Below are 23,227 nucleotides of genomic sequence, written 5' to 3'. Positions count from 1 at the left end.
GTGCAGCTTAAATTAAGAATACAGAGAAGATTTAGGGATATGCATAAGGTTTTGTGGTTAGACTCAAAACTGCACAAGTATGCATTTACCTGGCTTGTGAAACTCTCATGTGAAATGAGATTGAGCTGGAAGAGTTTTAATGTGCATATGATGTACCAACAGTGTGTGATTTCTGATGTAAAAAGAGAAAAGTAATATTCCACCAAGTATTTTGCACTGGAATGCCTAACGTAATTGTTGAAATTGGGATAATGCATTTTAAAATAGATATTGTGAAAGATCTTCTCAAGTTAGTAGCAGGAATTTGAGTATTTTGGGCATAGAGTTCATAGATCAATGCACACGAGAATCAGGAAGCATAACCCTGCACAGAGACAGGTGAAGAAAGACTTTTTAGTATATTCACATTTTGAAAGGCTAAATGTTGACAAGGGAAAAAATTGCCTCTGAACAGATCAAGAGGGCAAGAAGGAGGTTTCTTGATGCAACTTTTAAGCCAAGTGAGCACTATCAATGGGGCTGCTGCACCGAGAGAGGATGCAGTGTGCTCTTCCACTTGGCAGGAAGTTAACCAGTGGCCATATAGGGAAAGACAGCAACTTACACATTAGAGATTCCATTGCCATTTGATTTAAAGGATGGGCTCAGTGATCTTCCAGTCCCAAGGGGAATCGAATTGTCACTTCAGGTTAGTTGGGAATAAGTAATTCCAAACATCCCCACTCAATCAAATGTACTTTTATAAAATAAGAAAGAATATTTGCAAATATCAGATGTAATAAATATATTACTCTATTTTCGTGGCTGATGTGTATATTTAAAAAAGTAATTTAAGTTAAGACTTAAAGAAAATTTCATCCAAAAAGTCATACCAATTTTATCCAATACCTTTTTTTCTTAAGTTCTACTATATTTCAAGCCAAACATATCTATGCTTCACAAAGACATTTAAGGTCTCTACAGGCTTAAATGTGCATTTTTTTGAGAAAATACATTAATGACCATTTCCTTCAAGCCATGAGATGTTTAGAAAAAATATAAGGAATTTAAGACCCGAAATAATTCCACCAGAGTGCCAGAGTTTATAGGTCTGAGGTTCAAGAAGCCAACATTTTAAATTCATAGCTTTTAGTTAAATATGTAGATAGTTTAAAGAAGAGATGGGGAATTCTCACATTCATTAATAGTTTTGGAATAACTAACATATGTGGATATAAAACTGACATTTGCACTGGATAAATTATTTTTATGTAAGAATTTCTTATTTGACTTACAGAGCAGCCCTGAATATTATATTATCTAAATTTAATGTAAACAGAAACTGAGACTCTGAAAATTTGGGGAGAGAATCCAATGTAACAAGTAATTAATGCCATGATCACTAGAAGAACTCTGGATCTAAATTTTGTTTTACTCTATTCTACTACATCTCTTCAGAAGAAAATTTCCGTGTAAAGCCACAGAATTATTTCAGACATTTTCTGATTATTTTCATTTGTATAAAACCACAGCAATCTATGCCCAAGAGCAATTCAACTGGGACAGGTCTTTCTCATTATGCTTCCTCATAGTGAGATAACAGATTATAAGATAATCAAATGGGGCTGCCTTCTGACTAACAAGACCTTTTATGCTCACATAGGAGAGTGAGGCCAGCCAGCTACAAAATGGAGAAGCCTTTACACACTGCCTTTGCTTTTGTCAGGACTGTAAGTGGGAGGAAAGACAACTAAAACAGCATATTTTTAAAAGATTTTGGAATGAGTGTGAATAGAGAGCAAAGAAAGCTGTGACTTTGTAAAAAAAAATTTAGAGGGAATTTAGGGAGTGATAAAAGTTAGAGCCCAAGTGTCAAAGTGTGGAAGTAGCTGAAATACTACTAATATTTAGGCTGCCATAAACTGGACAGTGTTTCCCCCTCATATACACATTTTCATGGGCTCCATTAGTGGAAACTAGAAAGGTAGATAAAAATGAAGCAGATTGAAATCACGCATGGTGTCAAGAAAATTTATGAAGCCTGGCATCAAAGATTCTCAGATTGACAGAAAAGAGAAGATAAACAGGAAATACAGAGTTTGCTCTTAAAAATCAGTTGTCTTCATTGTAATGATTTATGTGATTCACTTATTTATGATTGAATTTTACTAGTCATATTAATGATTACATGTAGTTAAAAATTAAACAGACTCATTGTCACATTTTATTTGACAACAACTGGAAGAGGCTAGTTGTTTTTCTGGGCTGTAGGTAAGAGCACAAATAAGCTGAGGCTGCCTGGTCCAAACATCCTGCCACTAACAGCCTGTGGGGACCTGGAAACATTGCTCACAACCCTGCCTTTGGTGAAAAGGGGTTTTATAGCTCCTCACTTCTTAGGATTGTTGTGAGAGTCGGTGAGTTAATAAATAGGAAGAACTTGGCACAAAGGAAACCCTTCACATCATTGTTGGAACTATTCTTATTAGCATTCTTTTTTCTGTGCAGTGGACGACATACTCATATTTTTAGAATATTTCATGGAGCACACACCAATTTGACCAATTTATCTCACAAACATATTGGTAAAACATATCTTGATTTGACATATTTAACATTAAAACACATGAAAAAGCATCCTTAACTTCCAAGAAATTTTTGTGGATTTTTTTTCCTTAGTCATCACCTGAAATTATACCTCAATTAGTTTTTCTTAATTATGAATGACTATGAAAAATTTTCAGATTCCAAAAATGACAGGTGAGTTACATCTCAGTGTGTATGTCTCTGTGCTATTTCCTCGGAATCCGAATTGTTAATGTTAAGTTCTAATAGCTGATGCTCATGCTGATCATAATCCTAATGCTAATTCTTTGCTATCCTAAATTTGAAATATCTTTCTTAAAAATATACAAATATAAATCTGGAATACTGAATGCCTCTTGTATTGGATCACCTTTCCATTGCTGAGTTTGTGAGACTAATTTCAATTTTTCACTTTATTTGCATCCATAAATTTTGCCTGCAATATGGACAAAAGGACACCAAAAAAAACCCTCATAATGTAGGCAGAAACTCTAGTTAAAATTATAGACCACACATATTTGTGACTAAATGGAGAACATAAGCTACCCAGAACCAGTATTGAGATGTTTTGGAGATGGTGGTATTATGATTTCTATAAAGATTCATATATGGAAGTTATAGATTTAACCAGATGTAAGGTAGTATGTTCACACACACACGCACACATGCATGCAGAAGCACATGTGTATACACACACACACATGCACACATGCATGCACCAGACCAGGTATAACTCTTACATACCACAGTATGCACCCTTAGGTTTTGTTCATATGCATCCCTGTTAACATCTGTTGACATCATCTTATGCATTAAAATAATTATTGATTTAAAATAAAATAATTAATTTTATTTAAAAACATTTTAGAACATTTAGTTGCTGGATATCAGAGCCAAAGTCATAAAAAAAAATTTTTTAATGTTTTCTTTCAACTTGTGGAAGCTTGCTGTTGTTGTATTAATTCCCTGCAGATATCATCATTTTACTTGGAAGATTCCAGATCACAGCAGTGCCACCATGGGGTCAATGGATAGGTACAACACATCCTCCTCGGGCTTCACCCTCAGGGGGCTGTTCGACAGGAAGGATGTTGCAGGCTTTCTTTTCGTCATCATCTCCTTCATCTTCTTCATTGCACTGGTGGCCAACGGGGTCATGATCTTCCTTATCCACACCGACTCCCAGCTCCACACCCCCATGTACTTCCTGCTCGGTCACCTATCCTTCATCGACATGACGTACATCTCCACCATCATGCCCAAGATGCTGCTAGATTACCTGTTGGGTCAAAGAACTATCTCCTTTGTGGGGTGCACAGCACAGCACTTCCTCTACCTCACGCTGGTGGGGGCTGAGTTCTTCCTGCTGGGCCTCATGGCCTATGACCGCTACGCAGCCGTCTGCAACCCGCTGCGCTACCCTGTCCTCCTGAGCCGGAGGGTCTGCTGGGGGATCATAGCAGGGTCCTGGTTTGGGGGCTCCTTGGACGGCTTTCTGCTAACGCCCATCACCATGAACTTCCCCTTCTGCGCTTCCTGGGAGATTAACCACTTCTGCAAGTCCCCCGTGGTCCTACGGCTGGCGTGTGCTGACACAGCGCTCTACGAGATGGTGATGTACGTGTGCTGTGTGGTGATGCTGCTCATCCCCTTCTCTGTGGTGATTGCCTCCTACGCCCAAATCCTGACAACTGTGCACCACATGAGCTCAGCAGAGGGCAGGCAGAAAGCGTTTGCAACCTGCTCATCCCACATGACAGTGGTGACATTGTTCTATGGGGCCTCCATGTACACCTACACGCTGCCTCACTCATACCACAAGCCAAACCAGGACAAGGTTTTCTCCGTGTTCTACACCATCCTCATCCCGATGCTGAACCTGCTCACCTACAGCCTGCTAAACAAGGATGTGACTGGCGCTCTGAAGAGGGCACTGGGCAGGCTCACGGCATGAAGAGCGGTGGGAAGCCTTGTAACAGCGGCCTCCCTCTCATGCAGACTGTGACTGGCAGCCCCTGTGGTCAGCGTGGCCGTGCACTTAGTGAGGGGTTAAACAGGAGAGGGCTCTATTGTGCAGAAAAAAGAAGAAGGATCCATGTAAAGAGGGTGGCCTCTTGGTCTCCCTCCTTCACCTCTTCTTTCCTTTCTTACATCTCCCCTTTCTCTTGCCCTGTATTAAGAAAAAATATCCCCCCATGGTTTTTGGTCACATGAATTAAAATTACTTGCTCTGCAGTTTTACCTTTTGGAGGTAAACTCTGGGGATAAAACATATTCTCAGCCTGGGGCAAATAAATCTTTGAAACCAAATCAGTAAGAGAGAGAAATAAAGTGGGAGAAACATGTTTACTGCTCCCAAGTAGCTGTCTACTCCTGTAACACCTGGATCTCACTAGCTGGCTGCAAAAAGACCCCCACCCAACCTCTCCAGTCCAGATATTCCCTTGTGCGCCCTCATAATCACTATTGATATGGAGATGCACTAAGGCCAAGCCAGAGATTCTGGAAATACTGCAATATTACCCACAGGAGGTAAATTACATGTGACTTTAAATGGCATGAACTGTGCCTAGGAGAGCAGGGGGAAAGATGGTACTTTGGGGACGTATGGTACTGCCATATAACCTAGGAAACCATCTAAAAATAAGAGAATTACCACCTTTTCTATTCTGAAGGGTAATACTCTGACCCAGACTTTTAGGAATATAGTTCTGTATGTGTTCTGATTTGTCAGGTGGAAGGCAAAGTCACTGAATATAATTTTCTAAAATAGCCATGTACTCAGTGCAATCATCATGTGTTTGATACTTTAAGAAGAAATACAGTATTTAACTTTTGTTTGTCCGTAACACATTGGTGAATACTATTTTTCAGATAAGCTAATACTGATGGCTAAAAGCACAGGATATTGCATAGAGAGGACAACATAAGAGTACTGAGTGCCTGAGTGTTTTTCAAAATGTTGGAGAAACATACAGGAATATGGGTTGGGTGGATACTAAAATCATTTTTCAAATATGTTAACAGGGTCATTAAGGTTAATCATATACCATCAGGGAAGAGAAGTCAGCTCAAAGTTCATACCCATGCCCCCCACATCTCCAAGAATGGAGGACAGTAAGCATGGTCAATGTGCTGTTTGATTTTTTAAGGGATTAACTGAGAGATAAAAAATGAAATATTATCATCATATTGGTTGATATGCATAAAATTTAATGATTTACATGCCTTGCCAGATTCATCCTCCAAGAACCTAGTAAGAAATGCAGCACCTCTTATCTGTCCTAAATTATACATGAGAATAGTCGGGCTCACAGATGTAAGGGGTTTCTGTAGGGGAACATTTTTGATTAGTCCACCAGATCACAGGGTTTCAAGAGATGCGATGATTGAACACTACACCTTTCAGATTCAGCTTCCTCCTCCATTCATCAATTTATTCCCTCATGTATCATAGCTGTGAGCAAGACAGATAAAACACCTGCACTCAAGATGTTTACATCCCAATGGGGTAAAGACAATGAAAAGGAAAAGAAGCAAGCAAGCAGAGGAACCTCTGATATCAACACATCACACTGTACGTAGTAGCAGAGACTTATGCCAAACATGTCTGTGCTTGGTACCCCAGCAGGCATGCAGTTGGGTGAATTTATGACAGAGGTGTTTGCATAGTCTTTGCCAAAATATATGTGGTAACAGACAAAAGAAATCAGCTCACTGATGATGAAATGGATGAATAAATTGTGACATATCCACACAACAGGAGTGCACGTTCCCATACTGCTGGCAACAATGTGGATTAATCTCAGAAACATGAAGAGGTAAAGAAGCAAGTCACCAAAGATACACTGAACTGAAGAACAGATGGAGCAAAACATGCTTCTGTGAATTCAGATTATATGACCAGTGTTCAGCTTGAGAAAACTGATCAAGTTCAACCTCTCTGTATATGGAATACTTTTTATGCTTATTATGCTTCAATAGGAAGTCAAATGTAACTCATAGTACATACCTACCTCATTTTCTTTATCCATTCATCCATCAGTAGATGCTCAAATTGTTGCAGTGTTTTAGTTAATGTGATGCTTGCTGCAATAAATACTGTGGTGCACATGTCTCTTCAAGCAGGGATTTGTTTCCCTCAGATATGATATCCACCTAGGAGTATCATTGATGGATTAGGGGGTAGTTCTGCTTTTAATTTTAAGGTGCTTCTACACTCTTCCCCACAGTGGCTGCACCAACCTGCCATCTCATAACGATGTATAAGGATCCCCTCACCCACACTCATCTTCTGTTGTCTTATTGATGACAGCCATTCTCGTATGAGGGTTTATCTCATTGTGTTGTACACCTTGGACTAATTTGATGTTATAAGTCAAGTTATCAATAAAACTGGGAAATAGGACTGATGATATAATGTGGTATATGTAAGAAATGTGTAGCAGAGTGGGGTAGTGGAGAACAGCGGAGTGCTGCTCAAGCTGTGGTGGTCAAGGGGGCCCCGTGACGAGGCTTACATTTCAGCAGGAGAGAAAACAGGCATAGGGATGTCCAGGAGGAGAGCCTTTCCGTCAGGAAGGACAGCAGGTGTCAGTGCACTGAAATAGGGAAGCTGTGTTCAGAAAGCTGCTCAGCGAGGCTGGTCCAAAGTGATGGGTAGAGAGACAAGTCTGGAAATGGGCAAGGGCCAGAGCAGATCCCCGTATACCCCCCACACACATTGGAGCCTTATTTACATTTTAATGAAAAGCCATTGATGGATTTCAAGTAAGGGAAAGCCAGATAATGACTGACTTGATGAGAATATTCCCCTGGCTGCTTTATAGAGAATGGACTATAGGAGAAAGCATTAAAGCAGAAGACCTCTCTGGAGGCTTTTATTGTGTTCTGAGGAGAGACATCCTAGCGTGAGTGTCAGAAGTGGAGGTGATAAAACACTAACTGGGACTATGTTTCGAAGGCATGGATGACAGATGGATAGAAGTCGGGTGTGGAGGACGGAGATCAAGAGCCCCTGAGAGTTGGGCTGAGCAGTTAAGCAGATGGCTGGCCTGTTTTCTGGAATAGACTAAAGCAGGATTTGAGTTTGGGTATTTAATTAAGAGCTTTCTTTTGAGCATATAAAGTTTGAAATGTCTACTGAATATCTGAATATCAATGTCAGATAAGAAGCTGTATATTTTAGTCTGGATATCATCTGAGTTGCTAGGTGGGAAGACAGGCTTACGGGGTCCCTGGTGATCCCGTGGCCTGCAAGGACCGCAGAGGAGATTAAAAGAAAACAACTCGGGAGGGACTGTGTGGAGATCTAAAGAACGGGTCCAAAAAACTGCAGCATAAAAATGTCAAGCCGTGGAAGCTTAAGTGGCAATAAAGGGGGTAGAAAAGATATACAAACCCAGAGAGTATGGTGTGATGGAATTCAAAGACAGTCTTTTCAGTAGAAGGGATGAGTCCACCACGTGAATATTGAGTATAGTTCGAGTAATGTGAAAGAGAAAGCGGATCACCTGATACGCTTGTGTTATTGGCAAGAGGTTTGCAATGGAATAATGAAGAACAGCCTCTGAAGCAGACGAAGGACAGAAAGAGATCTAGAAATGGGGGACAGCTTCCAGACTTTACTTTGAATAGCAGAAGAAAGATGAAATTTTATTGGGAGAGTTATGTGGGATTAAGGATAATTATTTATCTTTTTTAATGTGGATAATATCAATGCCTGTTTGGATTTTGACAAGAATAGTCTGGTGTTGGAGGAGAAATCAATGACTCAATAGAGAAAAGAGAGGAATTCCAGGGTGCAGGCCTGCAAGCAGTGTGCAAGCAGGCGCAATGCAGAGCCCCGCCGGCAGGGAGGGGAGGGGCGGAAGTGCTTTCTTGGCAGAGGCGGGCAGGCTCAGGCGCGCCAGGGGCCGGCAGGTCCCCTCACACACGCGCGGCCCCCTGGCAGTGGATACGTACTTTGTCTCCAGTTTTTTGCTAGTCTGCAGTCTTTTTTTTAATTTTTTTATTTTTTTAATGCTCGTATTTATTTATTGTGAACTTTCGGAAAGATTATAGTAAATACTATGTATTCTCTGAAGGTGTGCAATCACAGAATAAAAATTATTTAGATATTTTATTAATAATTCCTTGTCCATTAAGCAACACTATTTTCAAAAAACTATCATAACTGCAATACTAAAAAGAAACTTTGGTTTGTTGTCATATTAAAACATAATATTATTTGAAAATAGGTTCCTTCAAGATGGAGGAAATTTGATACTGAATTTAATTTTATATATCAAATCTGACATTTGGTTTCTATTAGAGGATTATATTTCCCAAATAATTTTTTTAATTTTTTAATTTAATTTTATTTTGTTATCATTAATCTACAATTACATGAAGAACATTACTTTTACTAGGCTCTACCCTACCCCAAGCCCCCCCACAAACCCCATTACACTGTCCATCAGCATAGTAAGATGTTGCAGAATCACTATTGTCTTCTCTGTGTTGCAAAGCCCTCCCCTTTCCCCCACCCCCCACATTATACATGCTAATCATAATACCCCCTTTCTTCTTCCCTGCCCTTATCCCTTCCTACCCTCCCATTCTCCCCAGTCTCTTTCCCTTTGATAACTGTTAGTCCATTCTTGGTTTCTGTGATTCTGCTGCTGTTTTGTTCCTTCAGTTTTTCTTTTATTCTTATACTCCACAGATGAGTGAAATCATTTGGTATTTATCTTCCTCTGCTTGGCTTATTTCACTGAGCATAATAATACCCTCTAGCTCCATCCATGTTGTTGCAAATGGTAGGATTTTGTTTCTTCTTATGGCTGAATAATATTCCATTGTGTATATGTACATCTTCTTTATCCATTCATCTACTGATGGACACTTAGATTGCTTCCATTTCTTGGCTATTGTAAATAGTGCTGCGATAAACATAGGGGTGCATCGATCTTTTTCAAACTGGAGTGCTGCATCCTTAGGGTAAATTCCTAGAAGTGGAATTCCAAGGTCAAATGGTAAGTCTACTTTGACCATTTTGAGGAACCTCCATACTGCTTTCCATAATGGTTGATCTAATTTACATTCCCACCAGCAGTGTAGGAGGGTTCCCCTTTCTTCACAGCCTCGCCAACATTGGTTGTTGTCTGTCTTTTGGATGGTAGCCATCCTTACTGGTGTGCTATGACATCTCATTGTGGTTTCAATTTGCATTTCTCTGATAACTAGCGATGTGGAGCATCTTTTCATGTGTCTGTTGGCCATCTGAATTTCTTCTTTGGAGAACTGTCTGTTCAGTTCCTCTGCCCATTTTTTAATTGGATTATTTGCTTTTTCTTTGTTGAGGTGCGTGAGCTCTTTATATATTTTGGATGTCAAGCCTTTCTCGGATCTGTCATTTACGTATATATTCTCCCATACTGTAGGGTACCTTTCTGTTCAATTGATGGTGTCCTTTGCTGTACAGAAGCTTTTCAGCTTGACATAGTCCCACTTGTTCATTTTTGCTTTTGTTTTCCTTGCCCGGGAAGATGTATTCATGAAGAAGTCACTCATGTTTATGTCCAAGAGAATTTGCCTATGTTTTCTTCCAAGAGTTTAATGGTTTCATGACTTACATTCAGGTCTTTGATCCATTTTGAGTTTACTTTTGTATATGGGGTTAGACAATGGTCCAGTTTCATTCTCCTACATGTAGCTGTCCAGTTTTGCCAGCACCATCTGTTGAAGAGACTGTCATTTCGCCGTTGTATGTCCATGGCTCCTTTATCAAATATTAATTGACCATATATGTCTGGGTTAATGTCTGGATTCTCTAGTCTGTTCCATTGGTCTGTGGCTCTGCTCTTGTGCCAGTACCAAATTGTCTTGATTACTATGGCTTTTTAGTAGAGCTTGAAGTTGGGGAGTGAGATCCCCCCTACTTTATTCTTCTTTCTCAGGATTGTTTTGGCTATTCAGGGTCTTTGGTGCTTCCACATATGAATTTTTGAGTTATTTGTTCCAGTTCATTGAAGAATGTTGCTGGTAGTTTCATAGGGATTGCATCAAATTGGTATATTGCTTTGGGCAGGATGGCCATTTTGATGATATTAATTCTTCGTAGTTATGAGCATGGGATGAGTTTCCATCTGTTAGTGTCCCCTTTAATTTCTCTTAAGAGTGACTTGTAGTTTTCAGAGTATAAGTCTTTCACTTCCTTGGTTAGGTTTATTCCTAGGTATTTTATTTTTTTTGATGCAATTTTGAATGGAGTTGTTTTCCTGATTTCTCTTTCTGTTGGTTCATTGTTAGTGTATAGGAAAGCCACAGATTTCTGTGTGTTGATTTTGTATCCTGAAACTTTTCTGTATTCCGATATCAGTTCTAGTAGTTTTGGGGTGGAGTCTTTAGGGTTTTTTATGTACAGTATCATGTCATCTGCAAATAGTGACAGTTTAAGTTTTTCTTTACCAATCTGGATTCCTTGTATTTCTTTGTTTTGTCTGATTGCCATGGCTAGGACCTCCAGTACTATGTTAAATGACAGTGGGGAGAGTGGGCATCCCTGTCTAGTTCCTGATCTCAGCGGAAATGCTTTCAGCTTCTCGCTGTTCAATATAATGTTGGCTGTGGGTTTATCATAGATGGCCTTTATTATGTTGAGGTACTTGCCCTCTATTCCCATTTTGCTGAGAGTTTTTATCATGAATGGATGTTGAACTTTGTCAAATGCTCTTTCAGCATCTATGGAGATGATCATGTGGTTTTTGTCTTTCTTTTTGTTGATGTGGTGGATGATGTTGATGGACTTTCGATTGTTGTACCATCCTTGCATCACTGGGATGAATCCCACTTGGTCATGGTGTATGATCTTTTTGATGTATTTTTGAATTTGGTTTGCTAGTATTTTGTTCAGTATTTTTGCATCTACATTCATCAGGGATATTGGTCTGTAGTTTTCTTTTTTGGTGGCATCTTTGCCTGGTTTTGGTATTAGGGTGATGTTAGCTTCATAGAATGAGTTTGGGAGTATCCCCTCCAACTATATTTTTTGGAAAACTTTAAGGAGAATGGGTATTATGTTTTCCCTGTATTTCTGATAAAATTCCAAGGTAAATCCATCTGGCCCGGGGATTTTGTTCTTTGGTAGTTTTTTGATTACCGCTTCAATTTCGTTCCTGGTAATTGGTCTGTTTAGATTTTCTGTTTCTTTCTGGGTCAATCTTGGAAGGTTGTATTTTTCTAGTAAGTTGCACATTTCTCTTAGGTTTCCTAGCTTGTTAGCATATAGGTTTTCATAGTATTCTCTAATATTTTTTTGTATTTCTGTGGGGTCCGTCTTGATTTTTACTTTCTCATTTCTGATACTGTTGATTTGTGTTGACTCTCTTTTCTTCTTAATAAGTCTGGCTAGAGACTTATCTATTTTGTTTATTTTCTCGAAGAACCAGCTCTTGGTTTCATTGATTTTTGCTATTGTTTTATTCTTCTAAATTTTATTTATTTCTTCTCTAATCTTTATTATGTCCCTCCTTCTGCTGACCTTAGGCCTCATTTGTTCTTCTTTTACCAATTTCAATAATTGTGACATTAGACCTTTCATTTGGGAATGTTCTCCCTTTTTTACATATGCTTGGATTGCTGTATACTTTCCTCTTAAGACTGCTTTTGCTGTGTTCCACAGAAGTTGGGGCTTAGTGTTGTTGTCATTTGTTTCCATATATTGCTAGATCTCCATTTTGATTTGGTCATTGATCCATTGATTATTTAGGAGCGTGTTGTTAAGCTTCCATGTGTTTGTGAGCCTCTTTGCTTTCTTTGTACAGTTTGTTTCTAGTTTTATGCATTTGTAGTCTGAAAAGTTGGTTGGTAGAATTTCAATCTTTTGGAATTTTCTGAGGCTCTTTTTGTGGCCTAGTATGTGGTCTATTCTGGAGAATGTTCCTTTTGCACTTGAGAAGAATATATATCCTGTTGCTTTTGGATGTAGAGTTCTATAGATGTCTATTAGGTCCATCTGCTCTACTGTGTTGTTCAGTGCTTCCGTGTCCTTACTTATTTTCTGCCCAGTGGATCTATCCTTTGGGGTGAGTGGTGTGTTGAAGTCTCCTAGAATGAATGCATTGCAGTCTATATCCCTCTTTTGTTCTGTTAGTATTTGTTTCACATATGCTGGTGCTCCTGTGTTGGCTACATATATATTTATAATGGTTATATCCTCTTGTTTTACTGAGCCCTTTATCATTATGTAGTGTCCTTCTTTATCTCTTGTTACTTTCTTTGTTTTGATGTCTATTTTGTCTGTTATTAGTACTGCAACCCCTGCTTTCTTCTCACTGTTGTTTGCCTGAAATATGTTTTTCCATTCCTTGACTTTTAGTCTGTACATGTCTTTGGGTTTGAGGTGAGTTTCTTGTAAGCAGCATATAGATAGGTATTGCTTTTTTATCCATTCTATTACTCTGTGTCTTTTGATTGGTGAATTCAGCCCTTTAACATTTAGGGTGACTATTGAAAGATATGTACTTATTGCCATTGCAGGCTTTAAATTAGTGGTTACCAAAGGTTCAAGGTTAGCCTCTTTAGTATCTTACTGCCTAACTTAGCTCGCTTATTGAGCTGTTATATACACTGTCTGGAGATTCGTTTCTTCTCTCCCTTCTTATTCCTCCTCCTCGATTCTTCTTATGTTGGGTATTTTGTGCTGTGCTCTTTCTAGGATTGCTACCATCTTGAGCAGTCCCTTTAAGATGTTCTGTAGAGGTGGTTTGTGGGAAGCAAATTCCCTCAGCTTTTGTTTGTCTGAGAATTGTTTAATTCCACCGTCATATTTGAGTGATAGTCGTGCTGTATACAGTATCCTTGGTACAAGGCCCTTCTGTTTCATTGTATTAAATATATCATGCCATTCTCTTCTGGCCTGTAGGGTTTCCGTCGAGAAATCTGATGTTAGCCTGATGGGTTTTCCTTTATAGGTGACCTTTTTCTCTCTAGCTGCCTTTAAAACTCTTTCCTTGTCCTTGATCTTTGCCATTTTAATTATTATGTGTCTTGGTGTTGTCCTCCTTGGATCCTTTCTGTTGGGGGTTCTCTGTATTTCCGTTGTCTGTTCGATTATTTCCTCCCTCAGTTTGGGGTAGTTTTCAGCAGTTATTTCTTCTAAGATACTTTCCATCTCTTTTCCTCTCTCTTCTTCTTCTGGGACCCCTATAATATGGATATTGTTCCTTTTGGATTGGTCACACAGTTCTCTTAATGTTGTTTCATTCCTGGAGATCCTTTTGTCTCTCTCTATGTCAGCTTCTATGTGTTCCTGTTCTCTGTTTTAAATTCCATCAATGGCCTCTTTCATCCTATCCATTCTGCTTATAAACCCTTCCAGAGTTTGTTTCATTTCTGTGATCTCCTTTCTGGCATCTGTGATCTCCCTCCGGACTTCATCCCATTTCTCTTGCGTATTTCTCTGCATCTCTGTCAGCATGTTTATGATTCTTATTTTGAATTCTTCGTCAGGAAGACTGGTTAGGTCTGTCTCCTTCTCTGGTGTTGCCTCTGTGATCTTTGTCTGCCTGTAGCTTTGCCTTTTCATGGTGATAGGTATAGTTTGCAGAGCTGGGATGAGTGACGGCTGGAAGAACTTCCTTTCTTGTTGGTTTGTGGCCCTCCTCTCCTGGGAGCGCAGCGACCTCTAGTGGCTTGTGCTGCGCAGCTGCGCACAGACAGGGTTTCTTCTTCCTGTCCGGCTGCTATGGAGTTTATCTCCACTGTTCCTGTGGGCATGGCTTGGCTCGGGCAGCTACTCCAAAGTGGTGGAGTCACGTTGGAGCGGGATTGGCTGGGAGGCTTTTTATCTCCATAAGGGGCCTCCCTGTTCCCTGCAGCCCAGGGGTTAGGGTGCCCAGAGATCCCTAGATTCCCTACCTGTGGATTGTGTCCCGCCCTGCCCCTTTAAGACTTACAAAAAGCACCCGCCAAAACAAAACAACGACCACAAAAAAAAATAAAATTAAAAAAAAAATTTTTTTTAATTAAAAAAAAAAGGTGGCCGCTCGTTTTTCTTTATTCTCCAGCGCCAGCCTCAGGCCTCTGCTCACGGGTCTTGCTGCCCTGTTTCCCTAGTATCGGGGTCCCTATCTCTTTAAGACTTCCAAAAAGCGCTCGCCAAATCAAAGCAGCAAAAAAAAAAAAAAAAAATTGGTTGCGTGCTTTTCTTATGTCCTCCGGCACCTGGCCTCCGGTGCCCGCTCACTGTTCTTGCTGTCCTGTTTTCCTAGTATCGAGCGCCCTGCGCTCTGGCCCGGATGGCTGGGGCTGGGTGTTCGGCAGTCCTGGCTCTGTCTCCCTCCCGCTCTGCCTATTCTTCTCCCGCCGGGAGTTGGGGGGATGGGCGCTCAGCTCCCGCTGGGCCGGGGCTTGTATCTTACCCCCTTCATGAGGCACTGGGTTCTCTCAGGTGCGGATGTGGTCTGGATATTGTCCTGTGTCCTCTGGTCTTTATTCTAGGAAGGGTTGTCTTTGTTATAATTTCATAGGTATATGTGGTTTTGGGAGATTTCCGCTGCTCTACTCATGCCGCCATCTTCCACCCCTCCTCCTATACATTTTTAAAAATAGAAAAGTTATATCCAAATTCTGTTAGTAAGGCAAAATATTAGTAGCTTTAAATATATTTAAAATATGATTTTTCTAAAACTATTTAAAGCATGAGAACTAAGTACACAATTTAAATACTTAGGAAAATTAGAGTTATATATAGCATGAGTCTACTTTACATCTCATCTATTTTTTATGGTCTATGTCTATTTATCTATAGGTATTTTTTAATTTATAAAAAATAAATCAAATCTTAGATAAATATTATATTTAATCGTGCTTTTATTTTCCAGATAATACAGTGTTCTTATTATGCTTTTCAAGTATGAAAAAGATCATTTTACAAAATTGTTCAAAATAATTAAAAAATTCAATTTCATATTTTCTTTACACATACAAAACAACTGAACCCTTGATATAATTTTAAAACAAAAGACAGTTCAGCAACTTGAACATTTTCATCCAAATGCTACAGTTAAATTCAGCACTGCAGTCCATTGCAGGTGGGGATGGGCACAGGAGGGAAACCACTGTGGAAACTGAAAGAACCGGTGAAGTGATTCCATGGGGAAGATCAGAATGGGCATTCTGTGCTACATGCAGGGTGCTTGCAGAAAACAAAATGCTGCGAGTTCAGGGCATAATCGTAGAAACCTAGAAGAGGGCAGCTGACCTCACGTGTCATCCTGCCCACACTTACTGCACAGGGTCTTGCCCCCACCCCCACCAGACTGGCCCCCTTGCAGGAGACATGCATCCTCAGCACCACACAGCTCCCTTCCTGCTCTCCCTGAAGGGAGCTGAATCTTCTACTGTTATCCTCGGTATAAATCCTGATTTGTTTGCATTTAGAGAGCTTATCCTGTAAAATACATGAACCCTTATGACATATTTGCTCATTTCTTTACTTTCTCTCTCTTTCTTTTTCCTGTGAGCCTGCAAACTGTACTAAAACAGGGACTTCATCTGTCTTATTCACAGTGCATTCCCACACTGTAGCAGAGAGCCAGGTACATGACAGCCACTGAACAAACACCTGTGAAGATACTATTGAACACAATATGTCCCCCATTTTTATACACATTTTTACATTGTTTGCTCACTTTTCAAAATCTGATTCTCACAATCTGACTCAGTTTCTTTTCAGAACAATGTTATATGTGTCCAGTGTCACTCATGTTACTAATGTTCTCTGACAAATTCTACAACTTTTGGAAGACAAAAAGTTGATATTGAAGGCCAATGTTTCCCATAAGCAATGCTCCAGGCTGGTATTAAACAAGTGATGCCTGTGCATCATCTCTTCTCCCTGTCCTTGAAGCAGAGCTTTAGGATAATCACAGGTTTCATGATTTTGCACTTTGATTCACTTCTATTTAATTATGGTTCTTGGTTAAATTTGTTGTGTCCAATTGATTATTGAGGAGAAAATACTGCACATTTGTGGGGTAGACATCAGACAACATTCACAGTGCTTACAGTTTTATAGTACTTAGTATTTTATGCTAGAAAGTAGCAGACACTCTCGCACCCTCATCCCTGTGACTTGGACCTGAGCCCCATGAGGTGGGATCTACTGTAACCATCTAGACAGGACCATCAACTGAGGTTTCGCAGTTGTTTACTTAGAAAGTGAAAGATCAAACGTGGTTTGCCTCATTTAAACACTAGTATGTCTCATTTGCCAAGGTGGGTTTCTTAGACACTGAGATGATTCATGTTTGGGGTGTCTGTCTAGAGTCTACAATCACCGCAGAAGGGCTTTGTTTCTGGGATGATCCACATGTGATGGGTTCCTACAAACCATCATAAAAAAAAACCCATATAATATGTCCCTTTGGGGAATGTATACAAATGAAATATATTCAACAACTCATTTTGGATATTTGTGACAGTGACCACATACTTGACAGAAAGCACAAGTGGAGAAAATATGCATATTACCTAAGGTAAATTTTCAAGGTGGCCACAAATGATTTTGTGACTGCAGATTTGAATTTCAAGTTGAAATTGAATTCCAAAAAGAAGTATCTTGCAAATATGCATTAGGTGAAAAAATAGCCACATGGAAGACACATTGTAATCTGTTAAATATATGGAACAATATTCATATGGACTATGCCCAAGTCCTCTTGAAAAAGTAATCTACTTTCTCTAAATAAATTGTAGTAGAGCCTTTTTGAAAAATTAGTTTCAACTCTTATTTATATTTATGTCCAAATCCCAGTAACAAAAGCAACAGGAATGACTAATAAGAGCTTCCCAGTGGGCTTCATCCTACTTGGCTTCTCAGAATGGCCCCTGCTAGAAACCGTTCTCTTCTGGGCTGTGATTCTCTTGTATACCATGGTCATCCTCTCCAATTCAGCCATCATCCTGCTCTCCTGTGTGGACCCTAGGCTTCATAGTCCCATGTACTTCTTTCTTAGTAACCTGTCCTTCGTGGATCTCTGCTTCGCCACAAGTGCTGCACCCCAGATGTTGTCCAACCTGTGGGGGCCAGACAAGAGCATCACCTACACAGGCTGTGCCATCCAGCTCTACGTGTTCCTCTGCGTGGGTGTCACAGAAGGCGTCGTGCTTGTGGTGATGGCCTTTGACCACTGTGTCGCTGTCTGCCGGCCCCTGTACTACACCGTCATCATGAACCGTCCACTGTGCCTGAAGCTGGTGCTCACGGCCTGGCTGTGTGGCCTGCTGGAGTCTGTGACCCAATCTTCCCTCACTTTCCAGCTGCCCTTCTGTGCCCACCACCACCTGGATGACTTTCTGTGTGAGGTTCCTGCCCTCATAAAGCTGGCCTGTGGGGACACCTCTGCAAATGAATTGCCGATGTCCATCACTTCTGTTTTCTTGACCATTTTGCCAATGGTGTTGATCATGATTTCTTACGGCTTCATAGCTCAAGCCTTCAGAAAAATCCACTCTGAGGAGGGAAGGTAGAAGGCCATTGCCACCTGCTCCTCCCACCTCACCATGGTCCTCATGTTCTTTGGGACAGTGTCCATGGTGTACACGGGCCCTAAGAACCAACTTGATTCAAAGCAGGGCAGGTTCTTCACCTTCTTCTATGCTTTGGTCACACCACTGCTGAACCCCCTCATCTATACCTTAAGGAACAAAGAAGTGAAGAGTGCCCTGCTAAGGCTGCTCTGCAAAGGTTTACCCAAAAAGAAGTAAAATGAGATCTTTTGAACTTGGAGGAAGTAGAAGGTCATGATACTCACCACTCCCTGTCAGTGAGAATCTTTGAATCATCATTAAAAAAGGGTGGGTTTAGTTATAAGTCATTAATTATGACTTATTTTCCTTTATTCCCATGTTTTTACAAGTTGTTTTTTAAAAAATATATCCAAATACGATGCTAGGTTTGGGCATCTAATGAGTAGTCAAAATATTTTGTCTTTGGAGGAAAAATCTTTGTGGAGTTAAATTTCAAAAAACATCTATCTCGGGCAACATAAGTACCATGAGCTGAACGTTTTTAATTAAAAACTGTTAAATTACAACATATCTATTATTAATGAAAAGTCACAAAGGAAATGTGTTTTATGTATTCTCATGTGCAACTGAAAGGAAGGGAATTTTCCTGGCATTTCCCTAGGTCTTTACTATTTATATAGTCTTTCCTTTTAAATTTATGACAAGAAAATTTTGGCAATAAAGAAGAAATATCTCCTGCACTTATTGAACTATATAAAATTACTTCATTTAGTGTTGTGAGAAGAGATAGCCATGACAGATGCCTGTTAGATTTTTGAATCCAGTTCAGCTGTGGCCAGTCTTATTCCATGAGACAGATTGGTAACTTAAAAGTGACTTTAATAAAGTAAAATAAGTATGAAAAATGTGAATGCCTCATCAATTTCCTGAATTATCTCCTTTGTTATGAAATTGTACAAACACAGCTCTGTTCACATTCTATTGCTTTTTAGCAATTGGAACTCAGGTATTTAACTGGTCCCACCAATTTAATGCAATAATTCGAGTTGGAAGTATCCATTAAGTTTGCTGAAAGCATCTAGACTCTTTTGCTAACACGGAGGCTTTGGGGTGCTGTCAAATGTCATACGAAGAGTTTAGGCAGAGGTCTGGGAGTAACATTCCTGGCAAATGCCTGGAAAGCAGATGGCTTAGAGCTAGAGGCTACAATTTATTTTGTTTATAGACCCTTGTAAACTTTGATGAATGTATTAACTAGATTACTTAAGACACTTTAAAGGCAGCAGTGGCAGATTATCAGCACCTTAATCAACAGTGTGGGTTTACTTCTTGTACTTTCAAAGTCCAGTGTGGAGGCACACAGCTCTCTGGGGCAGTGTCTTGTGTGCGGGTTTCACACTCTGTGCTGCTTCATCCTTGGGACCGGTCCATTTCCACGCGTGATCCCATGAGAGAATAGAAAGCTAGACAACTAAATACTTCCTCCTGGAAGTTACACATGCCTCTTCCTCTTATGTTTCCCAGGACAGTGGAAGTCAATGGTCAAATAGGCTGTTTGAGATTTTCTAAAATATCTACACAATCGCAACATGACTGGGTGATAGGGATTATGGGAATGCTCACTGCACGGACATAAGGTAAAAGAGGGATGGAGCTGCTGAGGCTTCGTGGAGATGGGAGGAGGGTTTCACAAAGCTGAACAAGCAGAGATTCACATTTCAGAGTAGTTGCGATTATTGTGTGGAATTGTTTTTGTAACAGCTGATGAAAACTTCATAGAAGGAAGAATTGCAAGAAATCTTTTGCACTGTTGGCTGAGCCAATAAAATGGCCACTGTGAGTATGTATTTTTATTTAACTTCTCGTTTATCTTCTCTCTTTACTATTTCGGTTCTTTCAATATCCATTTAATCCTTTCTTTCAAATAATTTTATTATTTATTACATTTATTTTCACTTTAAAATATTTTCTTTGCCAATGTGTGACCACTACTGTCAGTCCTGTTAAATGTGTGAATCTGTGATTTTGAATTGCACACATGTCAACCACTGCTCACATGTTGAGTCAATTTATTAAGCGCAGGATCAGATGAGCAGTCAGAGATGCTCAGCAGATGGAGCTCTGGTTACCATTTTTACCGGTGGTACTGGTACCATCACCGGAACAGCTCTAACCAAGGTAATAACCACCTGTCCCGTCGTGGAGTGGGTGCGAAAATGGACCCAAAGGGCCATGGAGTGGCATAGCATAGATGCCTACAATGGCCAAATGGGGTGCATATTCACAGCAAAATAGCGCCCTCCCTTCTAGCCCCTTAAGTGGAGAACTCCAATGCTTATTGGGGCCAGTGACCTATACCAGTGGAAAGCAGGAAGAACTTGCTTTTGAGCCATTGGTAGCCGAGACTCCTTATCAGGAGGGAAAAGCCCCTAGACCTGAATATGTTTGGTACACAGATGGCTCCAGTCATAGGCAGCCCCTGAAATGGAGGGCTGTGGCTTTCCATCCTAAGACTGAGACAATATGGATGGAGGATGGAGCGGGGAAGAGCAGGCAATGGGCTGAGATGCAGGCAGTGATCACCCAGGAGCCCTTCCCTATAGTTGTCTGTACAATATAAATGCATGCTTTTATCAATGTCATCAAATGCCACAATAGTAATATCAGGCTGTGTGGGAGACTGACTTCCAGTGTAGAAAATGAAGCAGGGTGATAACTGTCCTTTGTTCTGTTTATACTGATTCAAAAATTCTCATTTTAAAGTAACTTTTATGTACTTCGTGTCTAGAAAATGCAAAACAGTATGCACGCAGATGAGACTAAGGAGAATATTATCATTACAGCCAACAATAACATAAGTTAAATTGCGATATATCCCAAAACATCTTCATGTTCTTTACAAATATACAAAATTGACTAGTGTAGAATATTCTGTGGGGCTAGCTTCCCTTCCTTCAAGCATGTGTAAAGACATTTCCCTAATGGAAACTTCAGCGATTTGCTTATTATCTGCCCTTTTTGGAATTTCTGGTCTATCTGGAATATTTTCTTTAAAAAAAAGAACTTTAAAGTAATAACCATTTCAACTAAGATTTAAGTGACATTCACAATTATCAGGCAGGTTAAAGAAGGCTAAATAATCAATCAGCTACCAAAAAGAACACTAGTCTTTTTTCTTAAAAATAATTATTTGAATTATGTTTCAACTCTATTTAGTGTTCAACAGAAACTGTAAATTAATATTGATAAGATATTATTGGTTATAGAACAAACATAAAATGAACTGAATTTTCTGCTCTCATCTGCGTCACCTTTTTGTGTCGGGTGGGTCACCTTCGACTGCCCACCAGAGCTGATTGCAGGGTCACACCAGGCCTTCAGCTCTCCCTGGAAGCCCCCATGAGGGTCGCACAGCCAGGCCTGACTGCTCACAGATAGGAACTTGGAAAGCACATGTGTTTTCAGAGGTTCTAAAGAGCCAGTTTAAAAGCAGTTTTCTGAGGAAAATGTTGCTCATGTGAGAAGATTCTAGAAATGGAAAAAAACACTTGGGGAGGCAAAATAACCATTTAGGCCACTCACAATATTTGGCTGGTCAGAGCATCTTCAGAACTGTTATGAATTGTAATGCCAAAAAGTGTAATTAGGACTTAGACATCTCTCTGAAATAACCATTGCAGAAGAGAGAAAAGTAAACTGAACTGAAAATTATCAGCAGGACTGAGACAGATTTCCTAGGAATAGTGACCTAAGCCTTTATTTAGTGGGTAAAGTGCTGAGCAGAACATTACAGTCAAGAACAGCAGGGTTGGGAGACAAGCAGCACCAACTGATGAGCAGGATAAGGATGAAGATGACTGAACAGACTGACCTAATGATTTTAATCTGGATATCATGTCATCTGCAAAGAGTGATATTCTACTTCTTCCTTACCAACTTGCAGGCCTTTTATTTCCTTTTGTTGGCTGGATGCCATGAGTAAGACCTCCAGAATAAAAGTGGTAAGAATGGGCATCCTTGTCTTGTTCCTCATCTCAGAGGAAAAGATTTAAGCTTCGAGATAAAGATATCAGTATGTTGATATATGTTTTCTCTATTCTCACTGTGTTGAAAGGTTTTAGTGTGAGTGGATGTTGAATTTTTGTCAAATGCTTTTACAACATCTATGCAGGTGACCATATGGTTTTTACCCTTTCACTAATGTGCTCTATCACATTGATTCATTTATAATATTGTACTGTCTTTGCATCTCTGGAATAAATTTCACTTGATCTTGATGATGATCCTTTTTATGTATTTTTGAATATAGACCATATTTAAAAGAAGACAAAAAATCCTCCATAGTATATCAATATCTGGGCCAAATTTCATGTGCAACTTTTAATAACATTTAATAAGTGTTACTGAGAACTTAGTTGAGGGAATTGTACATAGGAAAATTATTCCTAAGGTTTCATTAAATTTATTAATAATTTAATATTACAATAAAACCTCATGAGCTGAACGTTGCCATGGATTGTCAGTAAGATGACCACGTGTAAAAAATGAGATAAGAGAAGTATTCTTAACATTCTACCACAGAATGTCTGCAGAAGTAGCTGTGAGTGAAGCTGATTCAAGGACCTATGTACGGCAGGCCTTTCCTACATAAAGAAACTGACTGTATAAAATATAAGAAACATGTTCTGGGAAAATATACAGGGAACTTTATTAATTTACACTTCATATATTTTATGTCTCCATCCCTTTTTTACAGGTTCCTGCATTTCCAGGAAACGGCCAATTCCACCATGGTGACAAACTCCTCACGGGCTTTGCTCATGAGTGCAGTCTGAATCTCCTGCTCCCGCGTTATTCCCAGTGATGGACTTGCTACTCTATTAGGGGATGTCCTCATCATCTCTGCCACCACCCTAGACCAGAGCCTTCACACGCCCATGGACTTCTTCCTCAGGAATCTGTCCATCTTAGACATGTGCTACATTTCCGTCACTGTCCCCAGTGCCTGTGTCAACTCCCTCACTGACAACAGGGCCATTTCAGCAGTTGGCTGTGCAGCTCAGATCTTCCTTGTGGTTTGGCTTCTGTTACAGAGCTTCTGTTACTCACTATCATGGACCGTGACCACTATGTGGCCATCTGCCAG

General features: G+C 39.9%; 1 protein-coding gene and 1 pseudogene across 1 annotated transcript; both read left to right on the top strand.

The window, feature by feature from the left end:
• The first annotated feature begins 3,586 nt into the window (after positions 1-3,586).
• Positions 3,587-4,519, top strand: LOC130680326 (olfactory receptor 2T1-like). Its single transcript, XM_057490652.1, has one exon. The coding sequence runs from the start codon at positions 3,593-3,595 to the stop codon at positions 4,517-4,519; it is 927 nt and encodes a 308-aa protein (XP_057346635.1). The 5' UTR covers positions 3,587-3,592.
• Positions 4,520-17,382: 12,863 nt separating this feature from the next.
• Positions 17,383-18,318, top strand: LOC118913212 (olfactory receptor 2H2-like; annotated as a pseudogene).
• Positions 18,319-23,227: the final 4,909 nt, after the last annotated feature.

Source organism: Manis pentadactyla, chromosome 13 (assembly GCF_030020395.1).
Source record: "Manis pentadactyla isolate mManPen7 chromosome 13, mManPen7.hap1, whole genome shotgun sequence".
In the NCBI taxonomy this organism is placed as follows: domain Eukaryota; kingdom Metazoa; phylum Chordata; class Mammalia; order Pholidota; family Manidae; genus Manis; species Manis pentadactyla.
The sequence above is the reverse complement of the archived record's forward strand: the minus strand, read 5'-3'. Positions and strand labels throughout refer to the sequence as shown.